General features: G+C 39.6%; 1 protein-coding gene across 1 annotated transcript in view; it reads left to right on the forward strand.

The window, feature by feature from the left end:
• The window catches only part of LOC132377873 (cadherin EGF LAG seven-pass G-type receptor 3-like), a 511,939-nt gene that overhangs the window by 131,721 nt on the left and 367,177 nt on the right, over positions 1-13,041 (forward strand). Inside the window, exon 3 of the mRNA XM_059944310.1 lies at positions 7,187-7,409. Within this exon, the coding sequence (XP_059800293.1) occupies positions 7,187-7,409 (223 nt within the window). The remainder of the gene's footprint in view (positions 1-7,186; positions 7,410-13,041) is intronic.

Raw genomic sequence — 13,041 nt, forward strand, 5'->3', positions numbered from 1 at the left:
TTTAGTTAGTGGGATTTTTTTCCTTTATCAAATAAAATTTCCAATCTTTTTTTTATGATTGCTAAGAGGAGTTGTTTTTTTACCATTGTATATATAACAGCATAATATTTTACCTATTTGATTTTGACATTATATACTTTCTGTTTTTATTATTGCTGTTTATATGTCTTTTATATTATCTGTTTGCTAAACTCCTCCTCTGATTTGTATATTCTTTATTTGAAAATCAATAAAAAGATTGAAAAATGAAAAAAAGAAATAAAAAAATTAAAAATTAAAAAAATAAAATTAATAAAGTAAGCCAAGGTCAGTCTGGTTTCCTTGAGGGGAAGTCTTTCCTCACAAATCTGTTGAAATCCTTCAAGAGAATAATGGGAAGAATAGACAAATGAGAGTCAGTAAACAACTTGGATTTTCAGAAGGCCCTTGACAAGGTGCTTCCAAGAGACTGCTAAACATAGTAAAAGCTTATGATATAGGACAGATGCAAGCATAACCTCCAGAAAGCAAAGAGTGTGAGTAAAGGGGCCCTAAATGTCAATTGTTTATTCTTCTCAATAGATGCTACCTGACCTGCTCATTTCCTTCAGCATTTTGTGTACGTTCCAGTGGGAATAATATAGCCCTTTTCCGTTTGGGTTCTGGTTGTTAGCTGTGGATAATGGAATTGATGACTATGTGGCCAAGGTTGCAGATAATACAATGGTAGGTAGAGGGGCATGTAGTGTTGAAGAACCAGGCAAATACTATTTTCCAAACAGGGAGAAACTTTAGCAACTTCAGAAATTGGAGGTGCAAAGGGATTTGGGAGTCCTAGTGCAGGATTCCCTTTTGGTTAAATTGCTTAATGAGTTGGCAGTAACGAAAGCAAATGCAATGTTAGCTACAATATAAATGCACGTGTGTAATGATGAAGTTCTTTTGGAGATTTGGAGTATTGTGAGCAATGTGACCTTGTGACTAAGTAAGTATCTGCTGGCATTGAAGAGGGTCCAGAGGTGGTTCAGGAAAATGATCACAGAAATGAAATGGTTAATGAATGAGCAGCATTTGGTATAAGGAGTCTGGGCCTTTGCTCACTGGAGTTCAGAAGAATGACAGGGGATCTGTAATTTTCTATCAGGTTTGCGGGGTTGGCAAGTGAGACAGGAAATGGACTGACTTCAAATATGTATATTAATCATTTATTTACAAACTGAAGAAATTCGACCATACATTCATGTTCCCCAAGTTACAGACAATACAAAGCTGAATATTCAACAAACATACTTAGTTAAAAGTGCATTCAGAACATACCTTCCCAATGGGCATGTCTTAAACAGAGGAAGAAGAGAGCAAGTCGCTTCCATGTGCAACTTTATATACCCTGGATATTTCAAACTGGACACTAGGTGTCTTATCCAGTGGGAAAAGCGGCTACAGTTTCTAAACTAACCAATCACAATAGAAGTGACTTTCGACAATTGTAGAATAGTATCAGAGGGCACAACCTCAGAATACAAGGACCTCAAAATACATTTTGAGCAGAGATGAGAATGAATTTGCAAAGAGCGGCGAATCTGAAGTTTGTCAGAGTTTAACATTGAGGAGCATTTGATAGTTCTGGCCCTATATTAGCTGGACTTTAAAAGAATGGGGATGGGGGGATCTCATTGAAGTATACTGAATATTAAAAGGACTAGATAGAGTGGAGGCAGAGAGAATGTTTCCAATAGTAGGAGAGCCTAGGAACTGATAGCATAAGCTCAAAATTTATAGATGTCCCTTTAAAAGAGAGATGAGGAGGAATTTCTTTAGCCAGAGGGTGGGAATCTCTTGACTTCATTGGCTATATTTAAGACAGTGGTTTATAGGTTCTTGATTAGGAAGGGCAAGAAAGGTTATGAGAAGGTAGGAGAATGGGGTTATGAGGGGAAATAAATCAGTGATTATCAAATGATGGAGAAGACTTGATGGGCTAAATGGCCGAATTCTGCTCCTACATCTTATGGTCTCATATTATCTGTGATTACCTTTGGCACAGAAGATGAGGAATTCTTAAAGTGTGCCCAGGAGAGCTTTTTGAGCCAATACATGGATAGTCCTATAGAGAAACATCACTACTGCATCTAATCAGAGGAAATGTAGCTGGGAAAGTAATTGTGGTGTAGGTGGAGACCTTTTTGAATCATAAAGCTGAAGTTTCAAGTTTGTTGTGGAAGGAGAAAGGCTTGCCTATGTCATACGACAGGCTTTATAAATGACACAGTAATCGGTGGTATTAGAAGCAAAGCCTTCTTCACCACCCAGCTGGTATGTACAGACCACGTGAGCCCCTCAGTGGTGTGGATGCCAAGGAACTTAAAGCTGCTTACCCTCGCAACCCCAGATCCATTGATGTCAATAGGGGTTAGCCTGTCTCAATTCCTCCTGTAATCCACAACCAGCTCCTTTGTTTTTGTGACATTGAGGGAGAGGTTGTTTTCTTGACACCACTGTGTCAGAGAGATGACTTCTTCCCTGTAGGCCACCTCATTATTGTTTGAGATAAGGCCAATCAATGTATTGTTGTCAGCAAATTTAATTAGCAGATTGAAGCTGTGGGTGGTGATACAGTCATGGGTAAACAGGGAGTAAAGGAGAGAACTCAGTACACAGCCCTGAGGAGCTCCTGTATTGAGAGTCAGTGGGGTGGAGCTGAGGGAGCCCACTCTTACAACCTGCTGACACCCCTCCCCTTATACTATTTTCAAATTATCTTGCGCACTTGTATTAGCTGCCCTGGGAACAAGGTATTAGTTCTCTACTTTATGTCTCTTATCATTTTATGCATGTCTATTGAATATCCGCTAATCTTCTTTGAGTCGAAAGAGAAAAGGCCTAGCTTGTTCAACCTTTCCTCCAACAGAGGCACTTTGGTGGAAGGGTATACCTTTTCCTGAAAGTGGCTGCCCAAGGTAGTAATGATGTACAGGCAGTCCCCAGGTTACGTACGAGTTCCATTCCTGAGTCCGTCTTTAAGTCAGATTTGTATGTAAGTCGGAACAAATACATCCAGTATTATTAAGCATCAGTCAAATGTTTGTCTTAGTATATAGTATATATTTTACCTTTCTATGCATATAAAACACTTAAGAAACATATGTATTCCAATAATAAAGCCACTGCATTGCTTAGTAATAATTGTAACTTTCATTGGGGCAGGGCCTTTCACATGCTTCATTATTCTTACTTTATCCGTTATCCTTTAAAATTGTTCCAATCGTTGACCGACTGTAGCCTAATGCTTTTTCAATGACCGGTGGCGTTTGACCTCTTTCCAAATGCTTATTTCCACTTTATTTTAAGTCACGATCACTTCCCGTCAATGGAACAGAAACACTGTGGGCAGCGGGTCCGGAGCTGCGCTGGCTCCCGAGGTCCATTGGGTCCTAAGGACCACTGCACAAAATTCCCAAGTCCTAAACTCCACTGCATTGAGACAGGTTAAATGGGACAAGTGGGGGCTGTGCTGGGTTTGGGTATTTGATCCTCCACAATATTCTGCGTGGGAATTTAAACTGGAGGTGGCAGTGATTTTTTTACGAGGTCGAGTTGCGAGCTCGACATCAACCCAACACGGATGGTATGGGAGTCACTGGATCGACATCAACCCAGCATGGGAGCGGTCTGTCACTAAATCGCTCAGGAACCTCTCTTGTCCAGCCTGGCACTGATCTCACTGCGCCACCAGTGGCGGGGGGGGGGGGGAGGTGGGTCAGGGTGAATCTTACTAAGAAAAATTTAAGCCAAATACAAAGTGTCAACGGTATTGACTTAAAATGGCGGATGGCGTCACGATCTGACTTAAAATGTCGGCTGGCGTTCTCCTTTCTCGGTTCTTAAGTACAAGTTGTCCGTAAGTCGGACGTTCGTAACGCGGGGAATACCTGTATACAGGATACTTGCATTAATGATGATAGAGAATGTAAGAGCAGATAGGTTATGGTACAACTCTATAAAACGTAAAGCAGGTCACAGCTAGAGTTCTGCAGATATTTCTGGTTCCCACGATAGGAAGGATTGCTTTGAAGAGGGCACAGAGGAGATTCATCAAGATATTGCTTGGAATGGAGAGATTCAATTATGAGAAAAGACTAGAAAAGTGATATATTTTTGTTGGAGCAGATCAAGATAATGTGGGGAGTGGTGTGGCAACGTGATGCATCTAAACAGAACTTTTTGGCACATGGATAAGATGGACAGTAGGAGAAGTATCTAAAGCTTAAGGGCATTGGTTTTTGGTAACAAAAAAATAAGTCGGTGAGTTTTTTTTCGATAGTTGGAGGAAGTTTTGGAGGAGGTACAGGAACCTGAAGACACACATTCAAGACTTTAGGAACAGCTTCTTGCCCTTTACCATCAGATTTCTGAGTGAGTAATGAACCAACTCATGAACACTACCTCACTATTTTTTGGCCTCCTTTTGTACAACTCTTTTAATTTAATATCCTACCATCAAGAAGAAGGTACATGAGCATACACTTAACATTTCAAGAATAGCTTCTTCCCCTACCATTAGATATCTGAATGAACAATGAAAACATGCACCTCACTTTTCTCTCTCTCTCATTGCACTACTTATTTAATTTAAAAATTATATTTATACTTTTTGTAGTGTATAGTTTTTTAATCATTATGCATTTCAATGTACCACTATGCAAAACAACAGATTTCACGGCATATACCACTACATTAAAACTGATTCTGATTCTAGTTGGAATCTCTAATTCAATGCCTGATAAGAGGTGCAGGCAAGAATCTAAGACCACTTAGAAGTAAGGTGTTGAGGTGGCAAGGCATAGAAGGCCACAGACCAAGTGCTGGTAAATGTGATAAATACAGATGAGGACGATGTGTTGTATGACTCAGATCTGGTTCATGATTATAGGAGAGATGTATGGCATTTCAAGATGCACTTCACAAGCTTAACTTTTATTTGTGGTAATGATACCGAGAATTTAGTGTAAAGTTTTTGTTTTACTATTCTTTCTTTACTTCATATTGGATTCTTTGAAACATCGAAATAATTCAGTTATCATCATTATATTCATATTTCTTATGATATCTGGATTCACCCTGAGGTAGAGATCCATGGCGTCTGTTCACCTAAGTAACATTGGTTTTGAACAAAAAGTAGCAGCATATTATTTGAATTTGACTTGTCTCATTAATCTTTCCCTTGATACAGGTTTGTGTTTAGAATCATAGAATTGTTAGATTTGAATAAACTGCACTTGGAGCAATGTCGCAAAGGCATATTTCAATAAATACAATCAAAAAAGGAATCTATCAAAGCATTCAAAAACAGTGATGGCTAGAAGTTGTGCTGCAAAAAATGCTTCAATAATAAGCATTGTTCTGAAAGTTCTACTGCTGGAAAAGCTACAAGCTTTTGCGTTTCAGATGTGACAGTAAGCCAAGCTACTACGTACTTGTGTGAATTGTTTGTAGAGACATTAAACATACAATAAACTGAATAAAATGCTTATATAGAACACTGCTATCATGTTCATGAGGTAGCTCATTATTTATATTTTAGGTTATGAGGAAAATAAGTCATCAACTACAAAGTGAGCCTGGAAATGAATGAAAAAACATTCCAGTAAACAATTGCTCCAAATATCTTATTGTTGCTTATACTCAGCCATGCAATTCAAGATTGATGAAATTAATGGGAAATTATTAGACAAAATTCATTAAGCTAACTTTGAACTTCTTTTAGTTTATAAACAAAAGGAATGGAATGCATTAATGATTTTGAATGTTTTTTGTTTCTCTTTGAATTTCTTTTTGTTTAGCTGCATGTTAATGAACATAAGGAATAGAATGCATTAATAATTTTGTTGTGTTGCTTTAGTACCTCGTTTGTACTGTGAAGTACTGTGAAGACTGGTGAATAATGTTAAATACTTAAGCTTCAATGTTTTCCAAATAGTCCACTCCTAATGACCTAGCAATCAATACAACCACATCAACATTGTCCATTTTTAAATGTTCTGCAGAAACCCGTGCAGAACTACAGTTAATTATTACACGATTCACTCCATTTTACTTTATATTTATACATGGTGCTAAAGTTAAGTGTACTGAAGGTTTGTTGACGCCACATCAAAGGAAAAAAATTAGCAGTCATTGCAGGATTTACTTATAATAATCCAGGTCTTTGAAAGTTCATGCCAATGTCTCTTTTAGCCAATTCAATTCAAGTTTAGTTGTCATTCTGTAAAACACAATACCAATTGTTTCACACAACATGTAGCACATATGAGATAGCAAGCCCATGTAAGATATCAGTAAAATACAGCCACACAAAAGAAATCACCCAGACCGAGTCCATAATTGCCTGCAGAAATCTGCAGTAAACCATAACACTGCTTGTCTTCTGCCAAGCGAATACTGTAGAGGCAGCACAGACTCCAGCATGGATGTTGTGCCACACAGCCCCCAGTGGAGCACACTGGTATGGACGCCTCTCTCCTGGCAGCTGCAAGCGGACAACACTGCAGCTTGAGACCTAGTCCTAGTCCTTCCTATGACAGTGCTGTATAGAACTTCATTAGTTGTCACTCCACTGGGGTGGGGGAAATGTTTCTGGGCTTTGAGGCAAAAGTAGTGCAATGGAGTTAACAGGATAGCTCTTACAAAACTCTGTCCTAGCTTAATGGTAAGCTGCTGGTTTTGTTGTCTAATGATTGTGTAAATATGAGAAAACAAATAGAATTTGTTGATCTAATCCCAATACATTGAAACAAAGTACACCTAAATCCATTCAAGATGTTAATCTCCTTACAGTATTTGTGACGAATGTATCCTCGTTGGTTGTATTCACAGTGTAAACCAAGTGTGCAGGCTGATTCTGAGATATATTGTGTTATTGTGTGTCTCTTAAATGTCACTAGTGGAATTTTGGATACTATTCCACTTTCAAACTATCTACTTCATACAGGTGCTGTTGTAATCTTATGAAAGTGACAGAATGATTTTCAATATGGGTTTCTTTGTTTGCAGCAGGAGTCACTTGGATCAACAACATTCCAGATGCCAGAGGGTTTATAAACAAGGGCTTGGGTTATGCAAAGCTACAATCCCAGTTGTATCTAATTTAGTTACAGAAGTAATATATCTGACATATCCATATTGACTTTTGAACTTTCATCCCGGTTAGGTGATCACTGCGAAGTGGATGTCCGTTCTGATCGCTGTTCTCCAGGTGTGTGTAGAAATGGCGGGTCCTGCACGAATCTCCCAGAGGGTGGATTCAAGTGTAATTGTCCCTCAGGAGAATATGAGAAGCCATATTGTGAAGTGACTGCACGGTCCTTTCCACCAAAGTCTTTTGTGATGTTTCATGGTCTGAGGCAAAGGTTTCATATGACACTATCTCTGTCGTAAGTATTCTCTGTTTCTTTGTGCTTTCCCAATGACAGGCTGTTGTGCTGAATTAAAATCCAATCATTGAACATGCCGGAGCTAGTTTAGACAAATTCAGTTCTGAAATTTATTGATTAGGAAGTCCCTTCATGAGATCAATTTCTTTGGAAAGAGCTTGCAAGGGATTACTATCAGAAGAAGGAAATGATTTTGATCCTGTCACCAAGGAGCAAGTTTAGTGTGTGATACTCGCTGACTTTACCTACGTGATTGGATCAACAAATAGAGGAGAATGGAGTATTGGCACAAAAGAGTAAATTTGTCTTCAATATTTTAAGGAGCTTACAAAGAAGCAGGTATAAAGAAGCAGAAGGCTGCTAATCTGCCAACACCTGCTCCAACTAATCATTTACTTCATGGTTGAGCTTTGATCTCAGCACCACGACCCTGCTCTGGTTATCAAACCACACTTGGAGAATTGTAAGCAGTTTTGGACCCTAAGAAAAGATGTACTGGCATTGGAAAAGGTCCAGAGGACAATCATGAGAATAATTCTGGGAACTAAAGGGTTAATGCATGAGGCACATTTGATGGCTCTGAGCCTGCACTTGCTGGAGTTTAGAAGAATGGGGAGGGGGGGGGTGCGGGATTTCATTGAAACCTATCAAATATTGAAATGTGGAGAATATTTCCAATAGTGGGGGAGTCTCGGAGCAGAAAGCACAGCTGCAGCATAGAGGGATGTCTCTTTAAAGCAGAGATGAAGAATTTCTTTAGCCAGAGGTTGGTGAATCTGTGGAATTTATTGCCGTAGGCAACTGTAGAGGTCGTCATTGGGTATATTTAAGGTGAAGCTGAATAGGTTTTTGATTAGTAAAGGGTCAACAGTTACCAGGTGAGGCAGATTTGAATTGAATTGACTTTATTTCTTACATCCTTCACACATGTGAAGAGTAAAAATCTATACGTTACTCTCAGTTGTGCCCCTGTAGAAAGTTCTTAGGATTTGGGGTCCATACCAAACTTCCTGAACCGTCTGAGGTGAAAGAAGCGCTGTTGTGCCTTTCTCACCACACAGCTGATGTGTACTGACCACGTGAGATCCTCAGTGATGTGTATGCTGAGGAACTTAAAGCTGTTCACCCTCTCAACCCCAGATCCATTGATGTCAATAGGGGTGAGCCTGTCTCCATTCCTCCTGTAATCCACAACCAGCTCCTTTGTTTTTGCGACATTGAGGGAGAGGTTGGCACCACTGTGTCAGAGAGATTACTTCTTCCCTGTTAGGCCACTTTTTTATTGTTTGAGATAAGGCCAATCAATGTAGTGTTGTTGGCAAATTTAATTAGCAGATAAGAGCTATGGGTGGCGACACAGTCATGGGTATACAGAGAGTAAAGGAGGGGACTTAGTACACAGCCCTGAGGGGCTCCTGTGTTGAGAGTCTGAGGGGCAGAGATGAGGGAGCCCACTCATACCACCAGCCAGCAATCTGACAGGAAGTCCAGGATCCAGCTGCTCAAAACAGGGTCAAGGCCAAGGTCTCTGAGCTTCCTGTCAAGCCTGAATGGAATTATGGTGTTGAATGCTGAACTGTAGTCCAAGAACAACATTCTCGCATAAGCACCCTTCTTTGCTAGATGTATAAGGATGGTGTGTAGAGCAGTGGCTATTGCATTGTCTATCAATCAGTTATGTCGATATGTAAATTGTAGGTGGTCCTGTTCGGTAGTAGCAAGGTGAATGGGGTTGAGAGGGATGGTAAATCAGCCATGATGGAATGGCAGAGCAGACATGATGGGCTGAATGGTCTAGTTCTGCTCTTATACTTTATGGTCACACGGTTTTAAGATGTGTTGAGGCCAACATAATTCAGGCATGATTATATGAAGGTAGATTTGCTTGAAAAGCCTGATTATCTACTCCTGCTCTGACTTGTGTTCAAAGTTGTTATTTTTTAAAGCCTTAAATGAAATGATAGTGGAAACGTTCTTGAGGTTATTCTCAAGGTGGGACAGGTGCATCTACCTTTGCTTATATTTAATTGCATAGAGAAAGAGGGTACTTAAATTTGTAATATTATAAATTGTTATCTGCCAGGGGCTTCTAAGTCAGTGTTTCATTCTGTAATGCAAACACAGTACTGGCTCTGTAAATAGAGAACAATTGGCCTGTATTCCTTGGAATTTAGAAGGATGAGAGTGACCTAATTCAAAGATATAAAATCCTGTGGTGCTTAAGAGGATAGATGCAGGAAGATATTAAGTGAGTAACATAATTATAAGATAAGGGATCAGTGATTTAAGATTGGGGTATGTAGAAATTTCCTTTTGATGGTAAATCTCTGGAATACTCTTCCTTGGTTGTTGGAGGAAGCTGGATTGAGAAATGTTTAAAGTGGATGTGAGTAGTATTTGATAGATCAAAGATTAAAGCAGAATGGAGTACAGTTGGCCCTCCTTATCTGCAGATTCCACATATGCGGATTCAACCAGCCGCGGATTGGGAAAACCCGGAATTTCTCTCTCCAGCACTCGTTATTTGAGCATGTACAGACTATTTTTCTTGTCATTATTCCCTAAACAATACAGTATAACAACTATTTACATAGCATTTACATTGTATTAGGTATAAGTAATCTAGAAATGATAAAAAAAGTACAGACAGTCCCTGGTTATGAATAAATTCCATTCATGAGTCCGTCTTTAAGTCAGATTTGAAGTCTGAACAGGTACATCCGGTATTATTTAGCGTCAGTTAGTCAAACGTTTTTCTCAGTATATAGTACATATTTTACCTTTCTATGCATATAAAACACTTAAGAAACATACGTATTTCAATAATTAAACCGCTTCGTTGCTTAGTAATAGTTGTAGCTTTCATCGGGGCAGGGCCTTTCACATGCTCCATTAAAATTGTTCCGATCGTTGACCGACTGTAGCCTAATACTTTTCCAATGACCAGTGGAGTTTCACCTCTTTCCGATCGCTTTATTACTTCCACCTTATTTTCAATCGTGATCGTGATTATTTTTGTGAACAGAAACATTGCGGACTCAGAGTTGCGCCGCCAGGTCCTAATGTCCACCGCACTGAGATATGTTAAATAAAGTCCGGGGCTCGTCTGGGTCCTAAAGACAACCACACTGAGACAGGTTAAATAAGGGACTTAAGCATCCGTGTTTTTTGGTATCCGCGGGGGGGGTCTCGGAACAGCAGGGGTGTTGAGGTCAACATGGATCAACATGATCATATTTGGCGATACGGTAGTGTACTGGTTAGTGTGACGCTATTTGAGGCAGGGCATTGGAGTTTGGAGTTCTGCATGTGCTCCCCATAGAATGTGTGGGTTATGTCTGAGTGCTCCGGTTTCCTCCCACAGCCCAAATATGTACGGGTTAGTAGATTAATTATACATTGTAAATTGTCCTGTGGTTAGGTTAGAGTTAAATTGGGGTTGTTTGGTGTTGCTGGGTGGTATGGCTCGATGGGCCGGAAGAGCTTATTCCACACTATATCTCTCAGTAAAATTAAAAATAAAATCAGGGACTTGATTTAAGGATCTGATGGGCTACTCCTGCTCTGATTTTCTTGTGTGTTCTTGTTACTATGGTTGGCTGCCAAAAGTAAATAAGAATTGGGTTTTGGATACTAGGTGACCTGAACTGGCTAGATTTGCTAGTTGGAACAGGTGGGTGATGAGAGTTGCTGACAGATAGGGGGACACTGCAGTTGCTGACTTCTAGAGGAGGAACATATTGGTTTATGAAACACACTATGAAAATTTTATAAAAAACAGATAGAAACTAACCAAGAATAGATGCCAGGGTTTGTTATTTGTGACAGATGAAGTGAGTTTGCAGTTGAAGAGCATGTGTGCTTGAATAAATTCATTAGAAAGAAGATCAGATTGAAGCTTTAAAAAAAAAGTGATGTCTTTCATCCCTTAAGTAGAAATGCTTCTGTTTCATTGTAGTATATCCAAAATCAGCTTTAAGGTGCAATAGTTAATGATGATAATGTTATTAATTTAGCTGGAATTTGTGGAATAACACATGCAACATCATATTTTTAAAATTCATAATCCTACTCTGCTCTGGGTCTGTTAGGCTGGGCATGTTATAGCTTTCCTTTGCCACACATATACAACTGAAACTCATTTCACAAGCTCTAAGTAGTGCAGTGATGTACATGGTACGCTATCTGTCCTGCACACAGCTCTCTATTTAACTTGAAAGTAGATGGAGAGTAGTAAGTACAAGCTAATGATGCTTGGGAACAATGATAATGGATTAAACGTATTCAAATAAAACAAAGGCTACAATTTATTTTTTAGTAATGACACCTTATTATAGGTGCCTGCTGTTGCAATTTTATTATGCAGAGGATGCAACTGTAGGGGGTTGTCTAAATTGCCATTGACATATTTTATCAGTTTCTAGCATAAATAAATGAAACAGTATTACATAATCATAGAACCATGGAACATTACAGCACAGAAACAGGTCTTTTGACCCTTCTTGGCTGTGCCGAACCATTTATTTGCCTAGTCCCACTGACCTGCACCTGGGCCATATTCCTCCATACACCTCTCATCCATGTTCCTGTCCAAGTTTTTCTTAAATGTTAGAAGTGAGCCCAATTTACAACTTCATCTGGCAGCTCATTCCACACTCCCACCACTCTCTGTGTGAAGAAGACCCCCCCCCCCACAATATTCCCTTTAAACTTTTCCCCCTTCACCCTTAACCCATGTCCTCTCTTTTTTTGTTCTCCCCTAGCCTCAGTGGAAAAAGCCTGCTTGCATTTACTCTATCTATACCCATCATATTTTTATATACCTCTATCAAGTCTCCCCTCATTCTTCTACACTCCAGGGAACAAAGTCCTAACCTATTCAACATTTTCTCTGTAACTCAGTTTCTGAAGTCCCGGCAACATCCTTGTAAACCTTCTCTGCACTCTTTCAACCTTATTAATACCTGTAATTTGGTGACCAAAACTGCACACAATACTCCAAATTCGGCCTCACCAATGCCTTATACAACCCCATCATAACATTCCAACTCTTATACTCAATACTTTGATTTATAAAGGCCAATGTACCAAAATCTCTCTTTATGACCCTACCTATCTGTGATGCCACTTTTAAGGAATTTTGTATCTGTATTCCTAGATCCCTCTGTACTACTGCATTCCTCAGTGCCCTACCATTCACCTTGTATGTTCTACCTTGGCTTTTCCTTCCAAAGTGCAATACCTCACACATGTCTGTATTAAACTTCTTCTGCCATTTTTCAGCCCATTTTTCCAGCTGGTCCAAATCCTTCTGCAAGCTTTGAAAACCTGCCTCACTGTCAGTACACCTCCAGTCTTTGTATCATCAGCAAATTGACTGATCCAATTTACCACATTTTATCCAGATCATTGATATAGATGACAAATAACAATGGAGCCAGCACTGATCCCTGTGGCGCACCACTAGTCACAGGCCTCCACGCAGAGAAGCAATCCTCCACTACCACTCTCTGGCTTTTTCCATTGAACCAATGTCTAATCCAATTTACTACCTCTCCATTATACCTAGCGACTGAATCTTCCTAACTAACCTCCTATGCAGGACCTTGTCAAGGGCCTTACTGAAGTCCAT

This window comes from Hypanus sabinus, chromosome 19, assembly GCF_030144855.1.
Source record: "Hypanus sabinus isolate sHypSab1 chromosome 19, sHypSab1.hap1, whole genome shotgun sequence".
Taxonomy (NCBI): Eukaryota; Metazoa; Chordata; class Chondrichthyes; order Myliobatiformes; family Dasyatidae; genus Hypanus; species Hypanus sabinus.